Source organism: Muntiacus reevesi, chromosome 19 (genome assembly GCF_963930625.1).
Source record: "Muntiacus reevesi chromosome 19, mMunRee1.1, whole genome shotgun sequence".
Taxonomy (NCBI): domain Eukaryota; kingdom Metazoa; phylum Chordata; class Mammalia; order Artiodactyla; family Cervidae; genus Muntiacus; species Muntiacus reevesi.
The window spans coordinates 13,888,323-13,911,936 of NC_089267.1; the positions used below are offsets into that span (position 1 = coordinate 13,888,323).

The 23,614-nt window shown below is 39.5% G+C and overlaps 1 protein-coding gene across 3 annotated transcripts in view; it reads right to left on the reverse strand.

Annotated features, from left to right (window-relative positions):
- Positions 1–21,668: 21,668 nt before the first annotated feature.
- COL12A1 (collagen type XII alpha 1 chain) overlaps positions 21,669–23,614 on the reverse strand; it is a 116,464-nt gene continuing 114,518 nt past the window's right edge. For 2 of the 3 annotated variants that reach the window (XM_065911477.1, XM_065911475.1), the window contains one exon: positions 21,669–21,990. In XM_065911477.1, the coding sequence (XP_065767549.1) occupies positions 21,815–21,990 (176 nt within the window). In that variant the 3' untranslated portion in view covers positions 21,669–21,814. Of the gene's footprint in view, positions 21,991–22,727; positions 23,146–23,614 lie in introns of those variants that run through there. The other variant, XM_065911476.1, reaches the window with a different exon arrangement.

The window sequence follows — 23,614 nt, forward strand, 5'->3', positions numbered from 1 at the left end:
CATACCACTAGAGATATGAATGACTCCCATTTAAAAGAGTCTACTTAACTCTTAATTGACATTTCATCCTTGTGCAGTCTTACATATAAAAAGAGCGTACAACCTCAAATACTCCTAAAAACTTCAAGATTCATGGTTTCTGGCCAACCAGTCATCTAGCCTCAGAAAATTCATGTTACCAAGCGATGAGCTTCCTGGAATGAGTATGAGCCTCCCTAAGAAAAGCTACCCTGGTGGCTCAGATGGTGAAGAATCTGCCTGCAATGCAGGAGACCAGAGTTTGATTCCTGGGTTGGGAAGATCCCCTGGAAAAGAGAATGGCTACCCACTCCAGTAATCATGCCTGGAGAATTCCATGGACAGAGGAGACTGGCAAGCTACAGTCCAAGGGGGTGGCAAAGATTTGGACACAACTGAGCAATAAACACACACAGGAGAGTCTACATAGACCATATGAGAATTTTTAATGCTCTTTCTCATGAAAGGCTCCATGGAAAAAGCTGGAGAGAGACCTGAAAATCTGATCAACACAAAACATCACAATTTGTGAACAGTTCCTAACCTTCACAGTCACTGGGTCAAATACAGCCCTAGGTCCACTGCTCCAACAACAGAAAATACCCTTGCATCTCATCAAAGAAAAAATGTTTTGTTACCAAATCCTTTATATCCTATGGGTCTTCAACGCGATTTATCAATATTTCCTATCCTATGTCTCTTAAACAGTGTTTTCTCATTTTATCTGCTGTATATTTCCACCAACCAAAAGGACTATGGAGCTTCATTCTCTGCAATTTGTGTTACTAAGTAAGTATATTGAACTTGCATCTTGAAAGACATACATATTCTCATCCTTCAAATTCTGATGAGATCCTTACCCATCCCCAAGAAAATGTCCCCCCTCCCCCCCAACACTTGAGAATCACTAACCTAGAGTCCTTGGGCCACACAAGTGGAGGGCATTCAAGCTAAAGATATCTAGATTATATTTTGATAGCCCAATTGTCTTCTGCAAGTATTCCCACCACATTCTTCAGGAGGAGTTTCCCTCTGGCTTTCTGTGATTTGAATTAGACTAAGTCTGTCACACACATGTGTATCTGGTACAGCTACTGACCCCAAGAGTCCACATAAAGGCAGGAGAAAGACTTTCTTGTCCCGTCTGACCCATATGGTCTGGGGTCTTTATCTGCAGAATTCATGTCTATAAAATGTAATGCCCGAAGGAGTGCTCTAGGTTGAGCAGTGGCCTTAACAATGGAAGCTTCTGGTTCTTCCTTTTCTTAGCCCTTTGAAATTTCATTCACCAAATATCTTTATACAACATCTGGTGTCTTCATCGGTTCTTCCTCATTTTTCTAATAAAATCTTCAAAAATTAATTTACTCTAAATATAGATCACAAATATCCAAAAGTGTTGTTCACCACACTCTCCACCCCCACCACCACGCACACAGACAATGGACTTGATTATAAGCAATGATCAAAGTCAGACAAGAAAGGAGCAAGCCAAACATCAGTGGAAACTGATAAGATCTCCAAAAGAAAAAAGTCTTGGACATCAAATGCCCTGGATCTCTCTGTCTGACTCAATTTTTACTTTCCCATCTTAGATTTCTGGGATCCCTGTATGCCTTTACCAGGCCTAAATGCAAACCTCTTTTTTCCTATTTTTAAATGTTTTGAATTGTGTATCTTTTTTCAAGTATAACTAAATACAGCATTATGTTAGTTTCAGGTGTGTGAGACAGTGACTCAACATTTATATCCGTTACAAATTAATCACCATGTTAAGCCCAATAACATCTGTCACCACACCGGAGTTATTACAATATTGTTGACTATATTTCCTATGCTGCTCATAAAATCCATGACTTATTTATTTCATAACTGGAAGTTCATATCTCTAAATTCCCTTCACCTACTTCACCCAACCACCAACCACCCTCTCCTTTGGCAACCACCAGTTTGCTCTCTGTATCAATGACTCTGTTTCAGTTTTGGTTTTTGTTCATTTGTTTTGGTTTTTAGATTCACATATAAGTGAAATTATACAATATTTATCTTTCTCTGACTCATTTCGCTTAGCATAATACTCACTAGGTTAATCCACATTGCTGCAAATAATAAGATTTCATTCTTTTTTATCGCTGAGTTGTATTCCTTTATATGTGTGTGTGTGTGTATATATATATATATATCATCTTTTTTATCCATTCATCTAATTATGGACACTTCAGTAGTTTCCATATCTTGACTATTGTAAATAAGGCTGCAGTGAACATAAAGGTGTATATATCTTGTCAAATGAGTGTTTTCATTTCTTCTGACAAATACCCAGAAGTGGAATTGTTGGATTATGTGATAGTTCTATTTTTAATTTTTGGAGGAAATCCATGTTTTCTATAGTGGCTGTGCAAATTTACAGTCCCACCAACAGTCTACAAGTGTTCCTTTTTCGCCACATCTTTGCCAACACTGATTATTTGCTGCCTTTTTAATAATAGTCATAGTGACAAGTGTGAGGTGATACCTCATTGTGGTTTCTATTGCATTTCCCTGATGGTTCATGATGAGCATTGTTTCATGTGTCTGTTGGCCATCTATATTTCTTCCTTTGAAAAATATCTTTGGCAGTCCTCTGTCCATTTCTAATCAGATTTTTTTAAATTGAGGTGTATCATTGTTGTTTAGTTGCTAAGTCATGTCTGACTCTTTTGCAATCCCTTGGACTGAAGACCAGGCTTCTCTGTCCGTGGGATTTCCCAGGCAAGAATACTAGAGTGAATTGTCATTTTCTCAGGAATCAAACCCTCATTTCCTGCATTGACAGGCAGATTCTTTACCACTGAGCCACCTGGGAAGCCCATTGACATGTGTAGTTTTTAATAACTTTGAATATTAATCCCTTATCAGATATATCATTTGCAAATATGTTCTCCCATTCAGTAGACTTCCCTTTAATTTTGTTGATGATTTCATCTGCTATGCAAAAGCTTTTTAGTTTGATATAGTTTTGTTGGTTTATTTTGCCTTTTGTTGTCCTTACCTGAGGAGACAAATCCAAAACAAAATATTACTGAGACTGACGTCAAAGAGTGTATGGTTAATATTTTCTTCTTCTAGTTTTCTAGTATCAGATCTTACATCTGTCTTTAATCAATTTTGGGTTAATTTTCATTTAATAGTGTAAGAAAGTGATCTAAATTCATTCTTTTGCAAATAGGTCTCTGGATTTTCCAACAACATTTATTGAAGAGATTGTCTTTTCCTCATTGTGTATTCTTGCCTCCTTTATCAAAAATTAATTTACCATATAAGCAAGAGTTTATTTCAAGACTCTCTATTCTGTTCACTGATTTATGTGTCTGTTGTGCACAATTTTGATTACTATAAGCTTCTTTCTTAAGAATATTTTGACTATTTGAAGTATTATGTGTTTCCATACAAGTTATAAAATTATTTGTTTTGTTTTATGAATAATGCCATTGGTATTTTGATAGCAATTATATTAAATCTGTAGATTGCTTTGGATAGTATGGATGTTGTAACAATATTAATTATCACAATCTATTGGCACTGCATGTCTTTCCCCTTGCTTGTACCGTCTTCAGTTTCTTTCATCAGTGTCTTATAGTTTTCAAAATACAGTCCTTCACCCCCTTGGTCAAATTTATTCTTTTTTGTGTAAATGTAAATGAAGTTGCTTTCTTAATTTCTCTTTTTAACAGTTCATTATTATTGTATAGGAATACATGAAATTCTGTTATTAACTGAATGTTCTACAACCTTACTGAATTCATTTATTCTAATAGCTTTTTGGAGGAGTTTTTAGGGTTTTCTAAATATAATATTATGTCATCTGCAAAGTGACAGTTTCACTTCTTCCTTTCCAGTTTGAATGTTTTCATCTCTTTTTATTTTCTAACTGCTATAACTAGGACTTCCAATACTATGTTGAGTAAAAGTGGTGAGAGTGAGTGTCCTTGTCTTGTTTCTGACCTTAGAGGAAAATCTTTCCGTTTTTCACCATTGAGTATGATATAAAGCTGTGGGTTTGTCATTTGTGGTCTCAATTAGTTTCAGAAGGCAGTGGCATCCCACTCCAGTACTCTTGCCTGGAAAATCCCATGGACGGAGGAGCCTGGTAGGCTGCAGTCCATGGGATCATGAAGAGTTGGACATGACTGAGCGGCTTCACTTTCACTTTTCACTTTTATGCATTGGAGAAGGAAATGGCAACCCACTCCAGTGTTCTTGCCTGGAGAATCCCAGGGATAGGGTCGCACAGAGTCGGACACGACTGAAGTGACTTAGCTGTAGCATGTTCCCTTTGGAGAATTTTTATCGTAAATGGGTGCTGAATTTTGTCAAAAGATTTTTCTGCATCTATTGAGATGATCATATGTTGTGGATGAAAATAATGTTTGATATAATTTCTTAAGTTTATTAAGACTTATTCTGTGGCCTAATGTGATATTTCTTGGGGAATGTTTCATGTGCAGGTGAAAAGAATATGTATTTGGCTGCTTTGGGGTGGTATGTTCTATATATATATCGCTTAAAACTATCTAGTCTTATTTGTCACTTAAAATCAGTATTTCCTTGCTGCTTTTATCAGGAAAATCTGTCCATTGATAGAAGTGGGTGTCAAAGTCTGCTATAATTGTTGTATTACTATCAACTTCTCCCTTTATGCTTTTTAACATTTGCTTTATGTATTTAGGTGTTCCTATGTACAGTTATATACAGATGCTGGGAGGGATTGGGGGCAGGAGGAGAAGGGGACAACAGAGGATGAGATGGCTGAATGGCAACACCAGCTTGATGAACTTGAGTTTGAGTAAACTACGGGAGCTGGTGATGGACAGGGAGGCCTGACGTGCTGCAATTCATGGGGTCGCAAAGAGTCAGACATGATTGAGCAACTGAACTGAACTGATGTACAATTAATTTCAAATGCCTTGTTGGATTGATCCCTTTATCATCATGTGATGCCCTTCCAGGGCATGAGAAATTCTGACTGTCTGACCCTCCCAGGAGATACCATAGTCCTTGACTGAGAGCTGGGAGAAGAGAGTTCCCTGTTCATCACACCCACCTGAAATGCAATCAAGTTCAGCTTGGGGACATGAGGAGGAAGTGACAGAGCAGTTCATGGCTCAGATGCCAAAGATTCTTGCTATTTTCACCCAAATATAGTAGATTTTCTTTCATAAATATTTCCTTATTTGCTGGATGCTCTTAAGACAATTTCCAAAATCTTTAAATGGTTGCTTTTTCAATAACTTTCACTAGCTATGGTGACTTCACTAGGGAACAGACCCACAGAGCCCCTCACACCATGTTTACAGAGTAGATCTTTCCTTTGGTCTCGTTTTACATGTGCTGGGGAACCCTGCCCCTCCACTGCAACAGAAACTGGGAGAGAAGAACCTCATGCTGAAACTTCAGATGGGAGCAGGTTTGGGGGTGGGTATTAGAGGCACTTTCTTAGGTCCCCAGAAATGACCAGTCTCAACCTAGATGGAAGTACACAGAGAGACCTTCCATCTCTTCAAGCTGGATCTGGCACCCACGGTTCCATCTTAGGGTACCCCCAGTTTCCAGGAAAGTGAGGACTGTGCTTCTCATAAAACATTTGCTAATAATCTTTTGCTTTCAGATTGCAAGGCTTTCCTGATATCTTACTAATCTATCACAGGAGCTGAAAGAGAAAGGAATGGAGGAAAGTAAAAATAATTAGAAGAAAGAGGAAAGAGCAAACAAAAACAACCAAAAAAAAAGGTTTCTAGTTTGCTGAAGTTTGTAAATGTAGCTGATTGGCAAATTGTTTTATGCACATCCAATTATGGAAAGTGAAATCCACATAATCCCCAATATAATCTAAGGACTATCAGGTTTGCTTCTTAGGTTTCCCAGGGACTGCCACTTGCCTTTACTGACTCCCATGTTGACCTGTCTCCTCCCCTACTATATGATTCCTTATACCAACACAAATTCATTTCTTATACCTAGTTAGAAATTTTTTTTACCAGTATTATCAGACTCCTGGTACATTGGTAGCCCCTGTAAATACTTATCTGCTTTCTTCAGAGATTTCAAATATTATTAATTAATAAATTTTTGTTCATTACAATGTACAACATTATCAGGGCTTAAAAGAAAACTGACTAGCAATAGTCTAGACTAAAGTAATATGGATTAACTCCCATTCCCCCTGTTGTGTTCTTGTGTTTAGTCACTCAGTCATGTCTGACTCTTTGCAATCCCATGGACTGTAGCCCACAAGGCTCGTCTGTCCATGGGGATTCTCCAGGCAAGAACATTGTATACTGGAGTGGGTTGCCTTGCCCTCCTCCAGGGGATCTTCCCAACCCAGGGACTGAACCCAGGTCTCCCACATTACAGGCTGATTCTTTACTGTCTGAGCCACCAAGGAAGCCCCATGTTCTCCTTACTATTACTTAACATAAATTTAGCTTGCAGGTTGTTACAGAATAATTTAGTAAACTGAATCACAGTAATTCAGTTTGGGCACTCTGAGTTAGACATTCCTGAATTCCAATCCCAAATTTGTAAATTTACTAGCTCTGTGATCTTGAGTAAATTACTCAATCTCTCCAAACTCTGTCCTCACATTCATTTTGTAATAGATTGTATATAACAGTAGCTTTGTGATAATAATAATTGCCAAAAATGTTTTTGAGCATTTACTGTGTGCCAAGAACTGATCTAAGTACTTTTCCTGTATTAACTCTTTTAATGCCTATCATATGATTATCACCATGGTGACACATGATAAAAAAAAAAACTTTAAAAATGATTGTTATTATTAGTAATGTTAATGAATCAACTTAAATTTTGACTATCAATTAGAAAGAAGAAATAAAACAAGAGTCTATCACTTTTTATCACAATAAAACCTATCTTGTTGTTGCCGTTCAGTTGCTAAGTCATGTCCAACTCTTTGTGACCTCATGGACTGCAGCACGCCAGACTTTCCTGCCCCTCACTATTTCCTGGAGTTTGCTCAAACTCATGCCCATTGAGCTGATGTGTTGCCCCCTTCTCCTCCTGTCCTCAGTCTTTCCCAGCATCAGGATCTTTCCCAATGAGTCAGCATCAAGTGGCCAAAGTATTGAAGCTTCAGATTTATCATCAGTCCTTCCAATGAATATTCAGGACTGATTTTCTTTAGGATTAACTGGTTTGATCTCCTTGCAGTGCAAGGGACTCTCAAGAGTCTTCTCTAGCATCACAGTTTGAAGCATCAGATCTTGGGCGTTCCGCCTTCTTTATGGTCCAACTCTCACATCCATACATGACTACCAGAAAAACTATAGCTTTTACTATCTAGAACTTTGTCACCAAAGTGATGACTTTACTTTTTTAATACACTGGCTAGATTTGTTAGAGCTTTTCTTCCAAGGAGCAAGTGTCTTTTATTTTCATGGCTACAGTCACCATCTGCAGTGATTTTGGAACCCAAGAATAAAATCTGTCATTATTTCCACATTTCCCCCTTTTATTTGCCATGAAGCAATGGGACCAGATGCCATGATCTTAGTTTTTTGATTATTGTTTTAAGCCAGCTTTTTATTTTCCGCTTTCAGCCTCATCAAGAGGCTCTTTGGTTCTTCTATCTGCCATTAGAATGGCATCATCTGCATATCTGAGGTTGTTGATATTTCTCCTGGCATTCTTGATTCCAGCTTGTATTTATTATTGTAATCATAAATATATTGTAATTATAGATTATTACTATAGAATATAATCTTTCTACATATTTATTTTCAAGTATGTTGTAGGAATAATGAGGCAGCATTTTACCAAAGAGATTTGAATAGTGCCATCCTTGACAATGATAAAAGGGAAGTCTTCTCTTTGTTGACTTAGCTCAGGCATAACTTTCTCTAAGAAGGTCCCCTCCTTTTAAATCCCCCACACTCACTGCCAACCTGGCTCAGTTGTTCCCTTATCTTCCATGACTCTTCACACTCGATTTTCATAATCTTTTTAATAGGATTTCACTGAAGAACCAGCAGATGAATGCTCATTTTCAGTGCACTACTGATCAAAGTTTTAATGAGAAGTTGGGCTAGGTTTTTTCGGAAGTTTCTTGCTACCCACAAGTTCCAGAAACAGACTTTAGATTTCACATGGAAAGTACTCAGTGGTTATGGCTGCCTGCCCACAAGAATCAAAACCCCAAACAAGATCCATTTGAAGTTCTTGTGTCCCAGGACAGCAGAGTGCCCGCTCCTCTTACCCAACCACATGCCAAAGTGTGTCAAAGGGCGTTTTCACTCCTAGTTGACATGTGTTATTATTTTTTTATTCAATTCTGAAAGTCTAGAATGCTTTCAGTGGTTTAGGAGATGACCAAGAGACTTTGCTTTGTTTGTAAAGTATTCCGCTCTAAATTTGTTGAAGCGATTTTCTACATGTATATTTTATTCATCTGAAGGTTGGAATATTTGCAGATTGGATATGCTAAGAATTGAAGGAATAATTCAGTCAATAATTCACTTACTGGCTAGCCCAAATTGAGGGAGCTCTCAAAATGCTAATGGTAAAGTAAACAATTAGATTGCATCCAGTTTAGATAGTATTAATACATGTAATTAACATTTTGGTGCCATTATGTGATTGATAGGTGTTGTAAGATATTTCCACTAGTAACAAAAATATCATTTCTTAAACAAGCAAAATGCTTTATTAACATGACATCATCTAATCCTTAACATCAATTCTAAAGCTGGTTATTAGCATCACTAACAGACCTCTAAATTCTAGATAGATCTCTGCTAAAAGATATGCCATAACAAAAAATAACCTTACTAAACAGCCAATTAACTTAAGAGCTGAGGGGGAATTTCTGAGCAGCCATAATTTAGATGTAGAATGTTTTTGAGGAAAGCTACACTTTTTTTTCCTGGCACATTCTCCCTCATACCAGTTTGCTGGTATCCTACTTATTATAATGAATGACAGAACATCCACAGGGAAATAACTCTGTATCAAATATAGAGGAAAAAAGCAATTCTATTCATTTAGAAATTTCCACTAAATTAAAAATCAATTACTATATAGCAAGTGTTTATACATGTATTAACTCTACCTCTAATACAACCCTGCAAAAGAAATATTATACCCATTTGATAGATTAGAAAAGTAAAACTCAGAGAAGTTGAATTACTTTCCCAAAGTAACTAGTAAACAGCAAACTCTAGACTTAATCCAGGTCTTCCTGGCTCCAGAGCCTTTTTCCACTATTGCACTGCCAATCCCCAAATGGGCTGCTCTCTCTTGGTATTTTGTTCTTAAAAATGCAACCTTTGGCTCCACAACCTAAGAACACAATGTTATATAAGAAGGTCATAATTCTAATACCTTCACAAGTTGTGAAACGATGCTCATTAGCAAATTCTGATAAAGGCTTCTCATACTCCCAAAATGTTCCTATTTCGTACATCCCTTCCATTTTCCCCCTGCACATTCTTCCATCTGGTTAAGTCAAGGCAAGGCATGTTAAATTCCTGTGGCATAAAATCCTTACTAAAACCTTATGCAAAGTCTTCACCATAATCCCTAAGAAGTATTGAGAAATCCGATCGCACGTCAAGACCGATTTACTGGAGCTACTGGGTGGCTAGACTTGGAAGACAGCATTTATTCAAGGACCAGTGCTGGGCAGCAGGTCATTCTCTTTTCTGATTCTATTGATATGAGGGAAGAAAAGCGTGATCAGCTGTCAAAATGTGAAGGGAGAAACAGATGTTAGAACTTAAAGTGATGGAATGAAAACTTAAGAGAAAGTAAGACAGGTTCAGCTGGAAAATGAACGGGAACAACCATAGCATGAGCTGGAATAGCTACTGGAGACGTTTCTGACACCTCCTCGTGGATTTTTATCTGGCTTAATTGTTTAATATGGTCATGTGCTAAGTCACTTCAGTCGTGTCCAACTGTTTTGTGACCCCCATGGACTATAGTCCGCCAGGTCCTCTGTTCATGGGATTCTCCTGGCAAGAATACTGGAGTGGGTTGCCAAATATTGGCACTACTCTAGAGATAGGTATGAGGCCCAAATTTTCAGAACTTTAGAATCAGAGAAGTTAAGAAAATTATTAACATCACAGTCAGAAAGCATGTGAGTCAGAGTTCAAACCCAGGTTTATCTGAGAGCTCTCTTAAGACCATCAGGTTTTATACACAAGATTATGATTTCATTACCACAGGTAAACAGGAATGACAGCGTAGTGTAGGAGAAAGGCACAGATTGGAAACCTCTCTTAATTGCATGACCTTCAACAGCAGTTTAATTTTTAAAAACTTTTTCTAATCTGTACAGTGCAGAAAATAACACATGTTAAGAACAGCTAAGTAAAGGCACTTAGCATCATGTCGGACACAAGGTAGCTTACATGGTGGTTTTATTTCCTGTCTTTAAAATATCTCTGAAAAATATTTCATAACTTCATTTTAAGCTCTGTCTAACCTAATATATCTTTGCCTCAATTACATCTTGCATTGTTCTGAAATTAGTATTGCTAATTGAGAAACTAAGAAATTGAGAGATCAAGAAAAAAATATACATATATATGGTAAGAAAATCTAAAGTTAACAGTATATATAGGAGAAAAATGTGTAAATTTTCTGTTAGTATAGATGTACTTGAGTAAATTGATCAAAGCAATGTATTCCAGTGGCATTTGCCTTGAGGGATCTAAAAAGCAGAAACTTAAACTGGTGACTATGTCACATGTGCCTTGAATTGTCAAACCCTGGGAGATGTTCTGATTGAAGGTATTTCCCATTTGACAACCCTTGGCTTATGCCATTTGGGGTAACCAGAACTTCAATCAAAAGCTCCAATGTTTGACAACAGTTTTTACCAGGACCTCTCTCAACAAAACGTTACTTTTATAAACTCCATTACCTAATCATGTCAGGTGCTGACTCTTGAAGGCATGGCTTGGGCAAAAGAATTCAATGGAAAAAAATAAGGCATTCTTTCTTCTCTGTCACATTTCCTAAACACCTTAGGCTTTTTTCATTAATAATTCAATGAGAATGTGGAGCAAACTCTTTATCTGATTTTCCAGGTATGATCCTAAAGAAGAAGAGAACATGAAATGTTTCCTATAGTCTAGCCAATTATCTTCCCTTCATTGCTCACATTGCCTTGAATCCACAGGTACAAGGGTTGGCTTGAAAGCTCAGGAGCTTCCCAGGTGAAAGTTGACACAAGCCCCTGTACTCAGATGGCAAGGAGGGACCAGAGATAGAGACGGAGCACTCCAGACTGGGGGAGCGGGTTTAATAAGTAAAGGGCTTACTTACAAGGTTTGTCTTGGGTGGACCCAACACCAGAAGGTCTCCACATCCACCTACCAGAATCATAAGAGCTTATATGAGGTCTTAACTGGGTCCAGACATATATTCAGTCCAGATAGTTTCAACACCACCTCACTCTCTCAAAATTGCATCCTTGAAAATAGCTCCTAGTGTGAGAACAGTGGGTGAGGGACATATTCCACAGATAGAGGATGGAGTGAGGAACCTCTAGTTGCCCAGATCCAGTGGAAGGTCAACTGGCAATCACGTCTGTCAATGACCTTCTCCAACAATAGTGTGCTAACACAACTGTATAATATAGCTCAAAGTAGGAGTAATCAAGCCTTCCTGTCACTTGTGGCTCTTACAGAGGGAAAAACAAACAAAAAGACAGTGTTGGCATCTGTCCTGGTTCTGTAACAAGGGAGACATGAAGTTCAATTACAGGTGCATTATTCAATCTTCATATAGTACTTTGATGTTTTAAATAAAATCTGGTGTATAAAGGAAGAGAGTTCGTCCCGCCTGAAATTATTCATTCAACACTACCTAAATGCCAGTACTCTGATGTCTGCTGGAAACATAAGAGTGAACAAAATAAATACGGTTCCTGCTCTTATATAAACTTGCTATCCAGTGGGAGGGGCTTCCCTGGTTCAGTAGAAAAGAATCTGCCTGCCATGCAAGAGAACCCAGGTTCAACTCCTGGGTCAGAAAGATCCCCTGAAGAAAGAAATGGGAACCCACTCTAGTATTTTCGCTAGGGAAATCCTTTGGACAGAGAAACCTGGTGGGCTACAGTCCATGGGGTATGACTAAACCACCACAACCGTCCAGTGGGAGAGGCAAATTGGGTAAGAAATTACTGGTATGATAGGTTTCCCAGGTGGCTCAGATGGTAAAGAATCTGCCCACAATGCAGGAGACCCAGGATTGATCCCTGGGTCAGGAAGATACCCTGGAGAAGGGAACAGCAACCCACTCCAATATTCTTGCCTGGAGAATTCCATGGACAGAGGAGCCTGATGGGCTACAGTCCATGGGGTAGCAAAGAGTCAGACACGACAGCAACTAACACACACACACATCAAAGGGAACATAAGTGGTATTAATTCATGCTGTAAGGATCTTGAACTTTGAAAGTGACAAACAGGTATCTAAAAGGAAGTGATTATTTCAACATCAAATTAAAGGATAAATAAGACATGACAAAATCAAAAGAGCAGTTTCCAGATAAAGGAAATAGCGCCCACGAAGGCTCATGATTAAGAAGGATTAGAGCAAGAAGTTCAGTGTAGTTGGGGAAAATCAACTGAGATAAATGAGGTATCATGATGGCAAAAGTAGGAAGAGCCTAGATCCTTGGCACCTAAGCCTTGATAAGGTTTCCGAACTTGATACCACCAAAAATTTAAGAAATGCCATGATAGGACCAGATTTGCATTCTTCACAATCATTCCGGCTGTTAAGCTGTGAGAAAAGTGGATTGAAGGGAGAAAAGTGGAACGAATGGAAAGACATCAGGTGGAAGACTTCAGAGGAATCCAGACAAGACCCCGGGGCCCATAGGGAGAGAATGACAGTGGGGTTACAGGGAGGTGAGCGGCTGAAAGATGCTCAGGAAACAGAAAGACGCCCAAGGATTTGGTGATTGATGGGATGTAGGAGGTGAGAGAAAGAGAAATCATGTCAGTCCCTGGGTTGTGGGCTAAGCAACTGAGAGGGTGGTGGAGCCACTCACCAAAGCAAGAAACTTGCAGAAAGAAGACACTGTGAAAAAGAGAGTGAGGGATTTCACCTCATGCATAATAAACTTGAAATGCTTGTAAAATTTCCAATGAGAGACATATCAAGGCAATTGGATACACATGCCTTGAGGATCAGAAGCAAAATCTGGGCTAGAAATACAGTTTTGGAATAAAAATTATATCCAAAATCAAAAAGAGAGTGTGTAAAATTTTCCCATTCTGGCTGATAATATGACTCACCTGAAGAATATATTTAAATTATACATGTTCTTCTGCCTCCATCTCCAACATGCAGGATCAGAATCTCTACATCTTTTAGTTAGTCTCATTAGCTTTACTTCTTAATTACCTGGGGACTCTCAAAAATCCTTATCATCAGACGTCACCCTAGCCCAATTAACCAGAATTTATGAGGGTGGTATTCAGACACGAAGATTTTTTTTTTTTTTAATCCCCAGATGGGTAGGCAGAAGTCACGCACTACAGCTCTAGGAATATGCCTGGTAATCTATATAATTAAGAAAGCATCCAGATTATACAATTGTCAGTCAGATTTCAGTTTCATGCTTTCTGGCACCTTCATTCAGGTCCCTGTTCAAAGAACCATATTCTACCACCCTACCAAAACCAGAACCTACACCCAGTGTAGCTATCCTTTAGCCCTGCTCTACCTTCCTCCAGAGCACTTATCATCCTCTAACTTTACTTTATTTTACTTTATTAAGTAACACTAATAAGTAAAGAATATACAAAATCTCACTCCAAAAAATGTGAGCCCCAAGAGGGTAAGGATTTTGTCTATTCTTTCCTATATTCACTATAGAATCCCAGCACCATTTCCAACAGTGCCTACCACTGCCTAGTTGCTTAATCCAAATCTGTGGAAGGAATAAAAAGGGATTCAGAGTTCAAAGAGTAGAGATGTTCCTTTCATTGAAACAGGAGAAAAGGATGAGCCCAGAGGCAAGTGGTTTTGTATCCTTGGTGCTAGAAAAGTGAGGTTCTAGAATGGCTTCTCATTTCAATATGAAATAGCTGTTTCTATGAGAAGTAACAAGAAATCATGAGAACAGGATGAGGTACGGGGTTAAATTTTTGAAAAGAATTGAGAATATGGCTAGTCAAATTACCCTGTTGTCAGGCAAGTTGAGATTGGTCATAATGAATTTGCAGACTTGACCAAAGTCTGATTTTGCCCTACTATGCTAAGTACTCTGGGTATAGTAATGGTGATCCCAAACAGTTGGGATAATCTGGAGTTAAGGTTTCTATGTATAGGTATGACAGAAGAATAAAGGAGCAAGGGAGTTTGGCTCATCTGGATAATTGGGCTATTAAATGGGACTTTTCCTTTTGACTCAGAAGTTGACAGATGGCCATAAAGATAAAAATAACCATTAAGTACCACCCGTGGTCTAGAGAGAGTCATAAAGCACATTCCATTTGGACTTCCAAGAATTTATAGAACTGGCTCTGCCATCCAAACTGAGACTCCATCACACCCAAGCAGTCTACATTTGCAAAAGAAAAAATCAAGAAGAATCCATGGAAGCAGGGAAACATTGGTATAGGGTAGAGTTCGGGCTTTTACTTTCTATTATAGAAAGAGTGCTTCAAACCTTCACTCAGTGAGCCACATGAGAAAAGCTCTATGAAAACAGTTCACAGAGACTGAGGTGTGTCTTCAGGAAGAGCATGTTATTCCACCAGTGGTTATGTATTACACAGTGAACTTGCTGACCTAACTTACATGCCTATGTGCTTGAATGGGGGGAAAGGCATGGGAGGAGCAAGGAAACAAGATGTCATATTTGTGGGAGCAGACTTCCATTTTTCATTTGGCTTGACAAGGAAGCCTGAGTCTCCTGTGGTCAAATAGGTACCCAAACTTGAGCCATCTTACTAGAATCCCCCCTAATAAGACTTTAGGTTTGGGGAGAGGATCTGAGAAGCAAGTAGCTATAAAATATTCCTTAGAGACAAGAGGCTGAGGGGGGTTGGGAGTGACCATTCTAGAGATAACTGGTAGTGGACAGAAACCCAGAAGGCTCCTCTGAAGGGCAAACACAGGTCCCCAATAACAGGAGTAGTATATGGGCACCATCATGCAGTGAGCATTGACATTCAAGAGAGGACTCTAGTAGCACACATTAAGTGGAGACAATCTTAACCTCCTTTTTCTCTAGTTCTCATCCCCTAGCTGAACTCTGAAGAAGCTGAGTGAAAGCACTGGCATACTGTCTCTACAGTTCAAGTCATAAGTTCTGACTTCAAGGTAGAAAGGAAAAGAAATACTAAATTAAACTTGAGATTATTGTTTTCAAGTGGATAAAATTACATGGGACTGGACTGGAGTATTCATGCTTATTCATGCATTAATTCAATTATTCATGCTTGAAATAATCTAAAAGCAATGGGTTTTGTATAAGGTATGTGAAGGGACAGGAAAATAATATCCAACAGAACATAACTGAAAAACAGAGGAAAGTAAACTTGGAGTTCAGGCAGTTCATTAAACTGGGTATGTTACCAAGACATGAAATCCAAAGTGGGCAAAGAGAGTGAAGATGAGGAGGTACTGATGGATGGAAGATCATAGATGCTTCACAGCACTGAGTATCATGATGAAGCTGAAAAGAGCTCCAGTGGGAGTACTTGAGTTGGTGGCCTAGAAACTGAAGAAGAGTGGCCTGTCTAAATCAATGATTTCAAAGTAGTGGCAGTTTGATTCAAGTCCAAGAACTTCAAGAGACCGAGGAGCTGAGATTAAAAAAAAAAAAAAAAATGATTGTGAAGATGAAAAGGTCAAATAGCTGAGATAGTGTTAAATATGTCATCAAACATGGATGCTTAAGACACCCAGAAGATGGCAGACGCTAGGATGGATAAAAACACTGATGGCCCTCTACTAAAACTCCTACTGATTGGGGTGGAGGAAGCACAAGCTGGAATCAAGATTGCTGGGAGAAATATCAATAACCTCAGATATGCAGATGACACCACCCTTATGGCAGAAAGTGAAGAAGAACTAAAGAGCCTCTTGATGAAAGTGAAAGAGGAGAGTGAAAAAGTTGGCTTAAAGCTTAACATTCAGAAAACTAAGATCATGGCATCTGGTCTCATCACTTCATGGCAAATAGATGGGGAAACAGTGGAAACAGTGAGAGACTTTATTTTTCTTGGGCTCCAACGTCACTGCAGACGGTGATTGCAGCCCTGAAATTAAAAGATGCTTGCTCCTTGGAAGGAAAGTTATGACCAACCTAGACAGCGTATTAAAAAGCAGAGACATTGCTTAACCAACAAAGCTCCATCTAGTCAAGGCTATGCTTTTTCCAGTGGTCATGTATCAATGTGAGATTTGGACTATAAAGAAAGCTGAGTGCGGAAGTGTGCCTTTCAACTGTGGTATTGGAGAAGACTCTTGAGAGTCCCTTGGACTGCAAGGAGATCCAACCAGTCCATCCTAAAGGCGATCAGTCCTGGGTCTTCATTGGAAAGTCTGATGCTGAAGCTAAAACTCCAATAATTTGGCCACCTGATGGGAAGAATTGACTCATTTGAAAAGACCCTGTTGCTGGGAAAGATTGAGGGCAGGAGGAGAAAGAAGGGGATGACAGAGGATGAGATGGTTGGATAGCATCACCAACTCAATGGACATGAGTTTGGGTGGGCTCTGGGAGTTGGTGACAGACAGGGAGGCCTGGCATGCTACAGCTCATGGGGTCGCAAGAGTCAGACACAACTGAGTGACTGAACTGAACTGAACTGAACACAAGGAAATTATATGACAGTTATGGGAAGTTGGGTATGAGCCCCAAAGAATAAAGGGACTTTACAGAAGGAAGGACTGTTGGCCTGGAAACAGTGCTGAGGAGTGAGGAGGACACGTCTCCACCCACCAACTCTGGAAGGCATGTACTCTTTCATGGGTATCTGCAGGGTCAAGCCAGGAGGTGCCAGGGTGGTACCCTGATTTGCGGAGACATTGGTAAACCACTTGAAGAGAGTTGAGCATAGGACTTGACAATGTCAGGTTTGCATTCTAGATAAATCACACTGGCCTGTGTACTTCTCTGAAGGTGCCAAGGTAAAGGTACAAAAACAGCTGCTAAATGGTCATACCAATGGAATACAGATCTCTTGATGCATCAGGCTTGCTCCTGTCCACTACAAATTGGCATGTCATTTTACCTCTAGATAACTGACTCACAAATGTTGCTGCAGCTACTGACCTTCAACACCCCCTGAGGTAACAATGAGAAAACAGAAAGAGAAATTAAGGAAACAATACCATTCACCATTGCAACAAAAAGAATAAAATACTTAGGAGTATATCCACCTAAAGAAACAAAAGACCTATACATAGAAAACTATAAAACACTGATGAAAGAAATCAAAGAGGACACAAACAGATGGAAAAATATACCGTGTACATGGATTGGAAGAATCAATATTGTCAAAATGGCTATTCTACCCAAAGCAATCTATAGATTCAGTGCAATCCCTATCAAGCTACCAATGGTATTCTTCAGAACTAGAACAAATAATTTCACAATTTGTATGGAAATACAAAAAACCTTAAATAGCCAAAGTAATCTTGAGAAAGAAGAATGGAACTGGAGGAATAAACCTGCTTGACTTCAGACTCTACTACAAAGCCACAGTCATCAAGACAGTATGGTACTGGCACAAAGACAGAAATATCGATCAATGGAACAGAATAGAAAGCCCAGAGATAAATCCATGAACCTATGGATGCCTCATCTTCGACAAAGGAGGCAAGGATATACAATGGAAAAAAGACCTCTTTAACAAGTGGTGCTGGGAAAACTGGTCAACCACTTGTAAAAGAATGAAACTAGAACACTTTCTAACACCATACACAAAAATAAACTCAAAATGGATTAAAGGTCTAAATGTAAGACCAGAAACTATAAAACTTCTAGAGGAGAACATAGGCAAAACACTCTCCAACATGAATCACAGCAGGATCCTCTATGACCCACCTCCCAGAATATTGGAAATAAAAGCAAAAATAAACAAATGGGACCTAATGAAACTTAAAAGCTTTTGCACAACAAAGGAAACTATAAGCAAGGTGAAAAGACACCCCTCAGATTGGGAGAAAATAATAGCAAATGAAGAAACAGACAAAGGATTAATCTCAAAAATATACAAGCAACTCCTGCCACTCAATTCCAGAAAAATAAATGACCCAATCAAAAAATGGGCCAAAGAACTAAACAGACATTTCTCCAAAGAAGACATACAGATGGCTAACAAACACATGAAAAGATGGTCAACATCACTCATTATCAGAGAAATGTAAATCAAAACCACAATGAGGTACCATTACACGCCAGTCAGGATGGCTGCTATCCAAAAGTCTACAAGCAATAAATGCTGGAGAGGGTGTGGAGAAAAGGGAACCATCTTACACTGTTGGTGGGAATGCAAACTAGTACAGCCACTATGGAGAACAGTGTGGAGATTCCTTAAAAAACTGGAATTAGAATTGCCATATGACCCAGCAATCCCACTCCTGGGCATATACACTGAGGAAACTAGATCTGAAAGAGACACGTGCACCCCAATGTTTATTGCAGCACTGTTTATAATAGCCAGGACATGGGAGCAACCTAGATGCCCATCAGCAGATGAGTGGATAAGGAAGCTGTGGTACATATACATCATGGAATATTACTCAGCCATTAAAAAGAATTCATTTGAATCAGTTCTAATGAGATGGATGAAACTGGAGCCCATTATACAGAGTGAAGTAAGCCAGAAAGATAAAGACCAATACAGTACACTAATGCATATATATGGAATTTAGAAAGATGGTAACGATAACCCTATATGCAAAACAGAAAAAGAGACACAGATGTACAGAACAGACTTTTGGGCTCTGTGGGAGAAGGCGAGGGTGGGATATTTCGAGAGAACAGCATCGAAACATGTATATTATCTAGGGTGAAACAGATCACCAGCCTAGGCTGGATGCACGAGACAAGTGCTCGGGCCTGGTCCACTAGGAAGACCCAGAGGAATCGGGTGGAGAGGGAGGTGGGAGGGGGGATCAGGATGGAGAATACATGTAAATCCATGGCTGATTCATGTCAATGTATGACAAAACCCACTACAATATTGTAAAGTAATTAGCCTCCAACTAAAAATAAATGGAAAAAGGATAAAATAAAAAGTTACCTTCGTGTAAAAAATAATAATAATAACCTCAGATATGGAGATGACACCACCCTTATGGCAGAAAGTGAAGAAGAACTAAAGAGCCTCTTGATGAAAGTGAAAGAGTAGAGTGAAAAAGTTGGCTTAAAGCTTAACATTCAGAAAACTAAGATCATGGCATCTGGTCCCATCACCTCATGGGAAATAGATGGGGAGACAGTGGAAACAGATTCAGACTTTATTTTTCTGGGCTCCAAAATCACTGCAGATGGTGACTGCAGCCAGGAAATTAAAAGATGCTTACTCCTTGGAAGGAAAGTTATTAGCAACCTAGGTAGCATATTAAAAAGCAGAGACATTACTTTGCCAACAAAGGTCTGTCCAGTCAAGGCTATGGTTTTTCCAGTGGTCATGTATGGATGTGAGAGTTGGGCTGGGAAGAAAGCTGAACACCGAAAAATTGATGCTTTTGAACTGTGTGGTGTTGGGGAAGACTCTTGAGAGTCCCTTGGACTGCAAGGAGATCCAACCAGTCCATCCTAAAGGAGATCAGTCCTGGGTGTTCACTGGAAGGACTGATACTGAAGCTGAAACTCCAATACTTTGGCCACCTCATGAGAAGAGTTGACTCATTGGAAAAGACCCTGATGCTGGGAGGGATTGGGGGCAGGAGGAGAAGGGGACGACAGAGGATGAGATGGTTGGATGGCATCACCGACTCGATGGGCATGAGTTTGAGTAAACTCTGGGAGTTCGTGATGGACGGGGAGGCCTGGCGTGCTGCGATTCATGCGGTCGCAAAGAGTCGGACATGACTGAGTGACTGAACTGAACTGATGTTAGGATTTTAGGGCTTCCATGGTGGTTCAGTCAGTAAAGAATCCACCTGCAATGCAGGACACTGCCTGCAATATAGGAGACCAGGGTTCGATCTGATACTGATGAGGTGAGTGTTTCTTCCCACTTAAAGTGAAGACTTGAACTGGGATGGTCTCAGGGGTCTCCTTCAACTTTAAACCGTGTGTATCGGAAATTATAGGTGAATACTACGAATTCAGTGACCTGGTTGAAACCTCCTAATCAAACAATACTATCATTTATCATCTAGTCCTTTTGATCTTGGTCTCCAGGAAGTATTTAAACCTTAGGTTTTACTCTGTGGAAAATTTTCTTTCAATACTTCTTTCTTCAATTGATGTTGGTTCTTTCAAATGAACATTGTTTTCTTTGGTATTTAAAATGATGTTATTGTATTCATAAAAGGTACAAAAAGAAAGTATCACTAAGGAATTACTCTTTTTGTAGTTAAACATGCTATTGGGTAAAGTATGGTATAGGAGACATGAGTAAGTGCATGTGAAATCATGTGACTTTTTAAAGGTTGTTTGGTTGTTTGGGGTCTCCTAGGATACTTAGTTGTTTTTCCACCAACACACACATACTCTACATTCCTAATAAAGCCTTTGGAATCTTCTGGGCCTTTAAAGGCTCTCTCACTACTTTCTATGACTTCACCATATCATTAAAAACCTAACATTATTTACCATAATTTAATAGTAACAAGCTTTGTAACCGTATCCAAGGACATGAACTTGTTTGTTGTAACAACGGCCTGAATAGTCCCAAAGGACATTAAAGAAAAAACATACCATGTCAAATTTTCAGTAGTTTTATTGAAAAATGCCTCTTTTGTTTCAGAAATAAATAATATAAGGCAGTGAAATTCACAATCTGCAGTTAAAATATAAAAGCAGCAATTCTATGTTCATAGTCTTGCAAACATTTTCCAACTGCTTTTGATAACTAAGAAACATTATGTTCTGGAAAAAAAAAAAGTTCATACTAAATATACAACACAAACATGCAATTCCATCTCTGCAGAATAATCTGCAATTTGGCATAAATGTTAGCGTGTCTAAAACAAGGAGGTTTAAGGCAATATGGAACTGTATCCAGTTGATACAATAACTTCAGCTACATGGCTTAAGGTTGGTGGTTTTTAAAAAGAGATGTATAAGAGCATTCTATGCCCTAATGTATGACAGAGGATAGAAGAGGAAGATAAACAGTTGCAACAGAGTGACTTTTCCCTCTTTTTTGGTTTTACAAGGGAAACTGCCTGGATGGGGATGTAACTGAATTGCAGGTATGTATTGGAAAAGATAAACTGCCCTCTCGAAATACACCGTCGCTCTGGGTTCCAGGACTTAACTGCTTAAGAGTTTCACTGAGGCTGCCTGCTAGCTACCTAATTAAGGCACAAGGGACGTTCTCTCCCCGCAGCTTTTGTGAACAAAGGATCTTGCAAGCAACTTCAAGGGCAAAGCCAAAAGATTTCTACAGACTGCGCGGGCAGCGAGCTAGGCTTCCTGTGGGAACAAGGTTCGCTAACAGTCAGAAAGGGTACTCTCCGATGAAGCAACGCCGGAAGAAACGTGGCAGGTAAGACGTCCACTGCTCCGTCTGACCTGTAAATGGGAATCCGAACACCTCCCCGCGGCCCGGCCGCGCTGCGCAAGCGCGCGGGTTCAGGGTCACTGCCGGGGGCGGTGGGGCAGGGCGCGCCGCCAGCGCGCGTGGGGAGGGTGCTCGCCTGCCGGCTCGTCGGCGCCGTAGTCCTCGTACTCGTCCGCGGTCCGCTCAGGCTCCACCGGCACGATGAAGGGCTCGCGCTCGGGCAAGTAGGCCCCGCCCTCGGGCACGTAGGGCTCTGTCCGATTCAACATTACAGTTATGGCATGATTTGGAAGGGATACACACACACCAAAAGCTAAACCATCACCCGAGGGGACTGCACTCCAGTCTTAATCTCATGACTACAAAAGCAGAGAAATTACACCGTTCTGATTTCTTCCATTCGCAGAGAGAATTTGGTGATCTGAAATGGCACTTGTCTATAACCTTCAGAGGTCCAGCAGTAAATAGAATCATTGCACAAACACCTGGGAAGGGTCAGCGACTGGGCCAAAGAGAACTGTCAACCAACCTAGGTAGGATTTTTTTGCAAATCCCCAAGTAACTTGGTGACTTCGAATTTCTCAGTTCAGAGAACCACTGGGAAAGATGAGGAGGTGATGGGGAAGTTATATTGGCTCCTTAAAACTGAACTCTGGAGGTGAAAGTCAATTATCACCAAGTAATATACAGTACATGACGTTTTCTGTGGCTGTCTGGCCCACAGCCTGAGTTAACAGCTGGTGGGTGAGGACCACCAGTGACAACAGCGAAACAGGAAGAAAAAAAGGGAGTCTGAACTTTTGGTTTGAAAAGGGCGATTACAAAAACCCAAATGAGAGTACATGTACATAAGGTAATCAGACACATCGCTAACAAGCAAGAGAGGAGGAGATTCTAATTCGATGTTATTCCGGCAGAGAGCAAGCGGCAGGCAGAAGCTGATTGTAAAATTGTTAAGTGATTTTAGTGGACAGTATCACATACAAATCATTTACAAGCCATAATTAGTTTATTATTTACATAAGGTATTTCTCTTTAACCAGGTTAATTGTTTTTCCCAAAATGGCATCATCTCCGCGGTTAGTAGTTTTATTATGCGCCTCTTTCACAACTGAGGCTCCTCATGAGTTGTGTTTGAACTTTTTTTTTAAATAATATTTTTCTACATTATTACTGAAATGCATCAGGCTTATAAACTACCACCACTGCTTTTGTCTCATTCAAGTTAGTATAAAGAGTCTCCACCCTCCTTTATGATGTCCACCCGGTTCGTTAACCAGATCTGTGGTGAGATTTCCATACAGACTCATTTTCTAATAAGCACGTGCGCAAACATCTCAGAAACAGGATTTTCATGTATTCAAACTGTAAGCAGCACTGGCGACTTAGAAAATTTGTTAGCCGGAACCTGAAACAGGTCAAAGATGATAGTTTTTAAAAGTTGAATTACTATGCAAAAAAAAATATCTATACACATTCATCTAAGTATGTAATGGTTAAATTATATATGTATATATCCATATATTTCAAGTTACTCATACATACCAGAAGGCAGAGGTAATTCAAATTTCTTTTATAAAGAATGAAATTGCAATTTTGTGAATGGTTTGCATAAGAAATTTAAGATTCATATGATTATTTTTGGTCATATGTAAGTATGCACATAAATATATAGATATATAGATATTTAGATATTCAACTACTCATGCACTACTTGCTAGTAGCCAACCATATCAAACAGCAGTATCATTTTTAAAACTTGCAAGATGCTTGAGGGTGCATTGATGAAAAAGGTCACTGCTGACCACTGCCCACAGCATTAATTTTTTAATTTCTAGATCAGCATATTGCCTCTGTCTCCATATTCCCCCAAATTC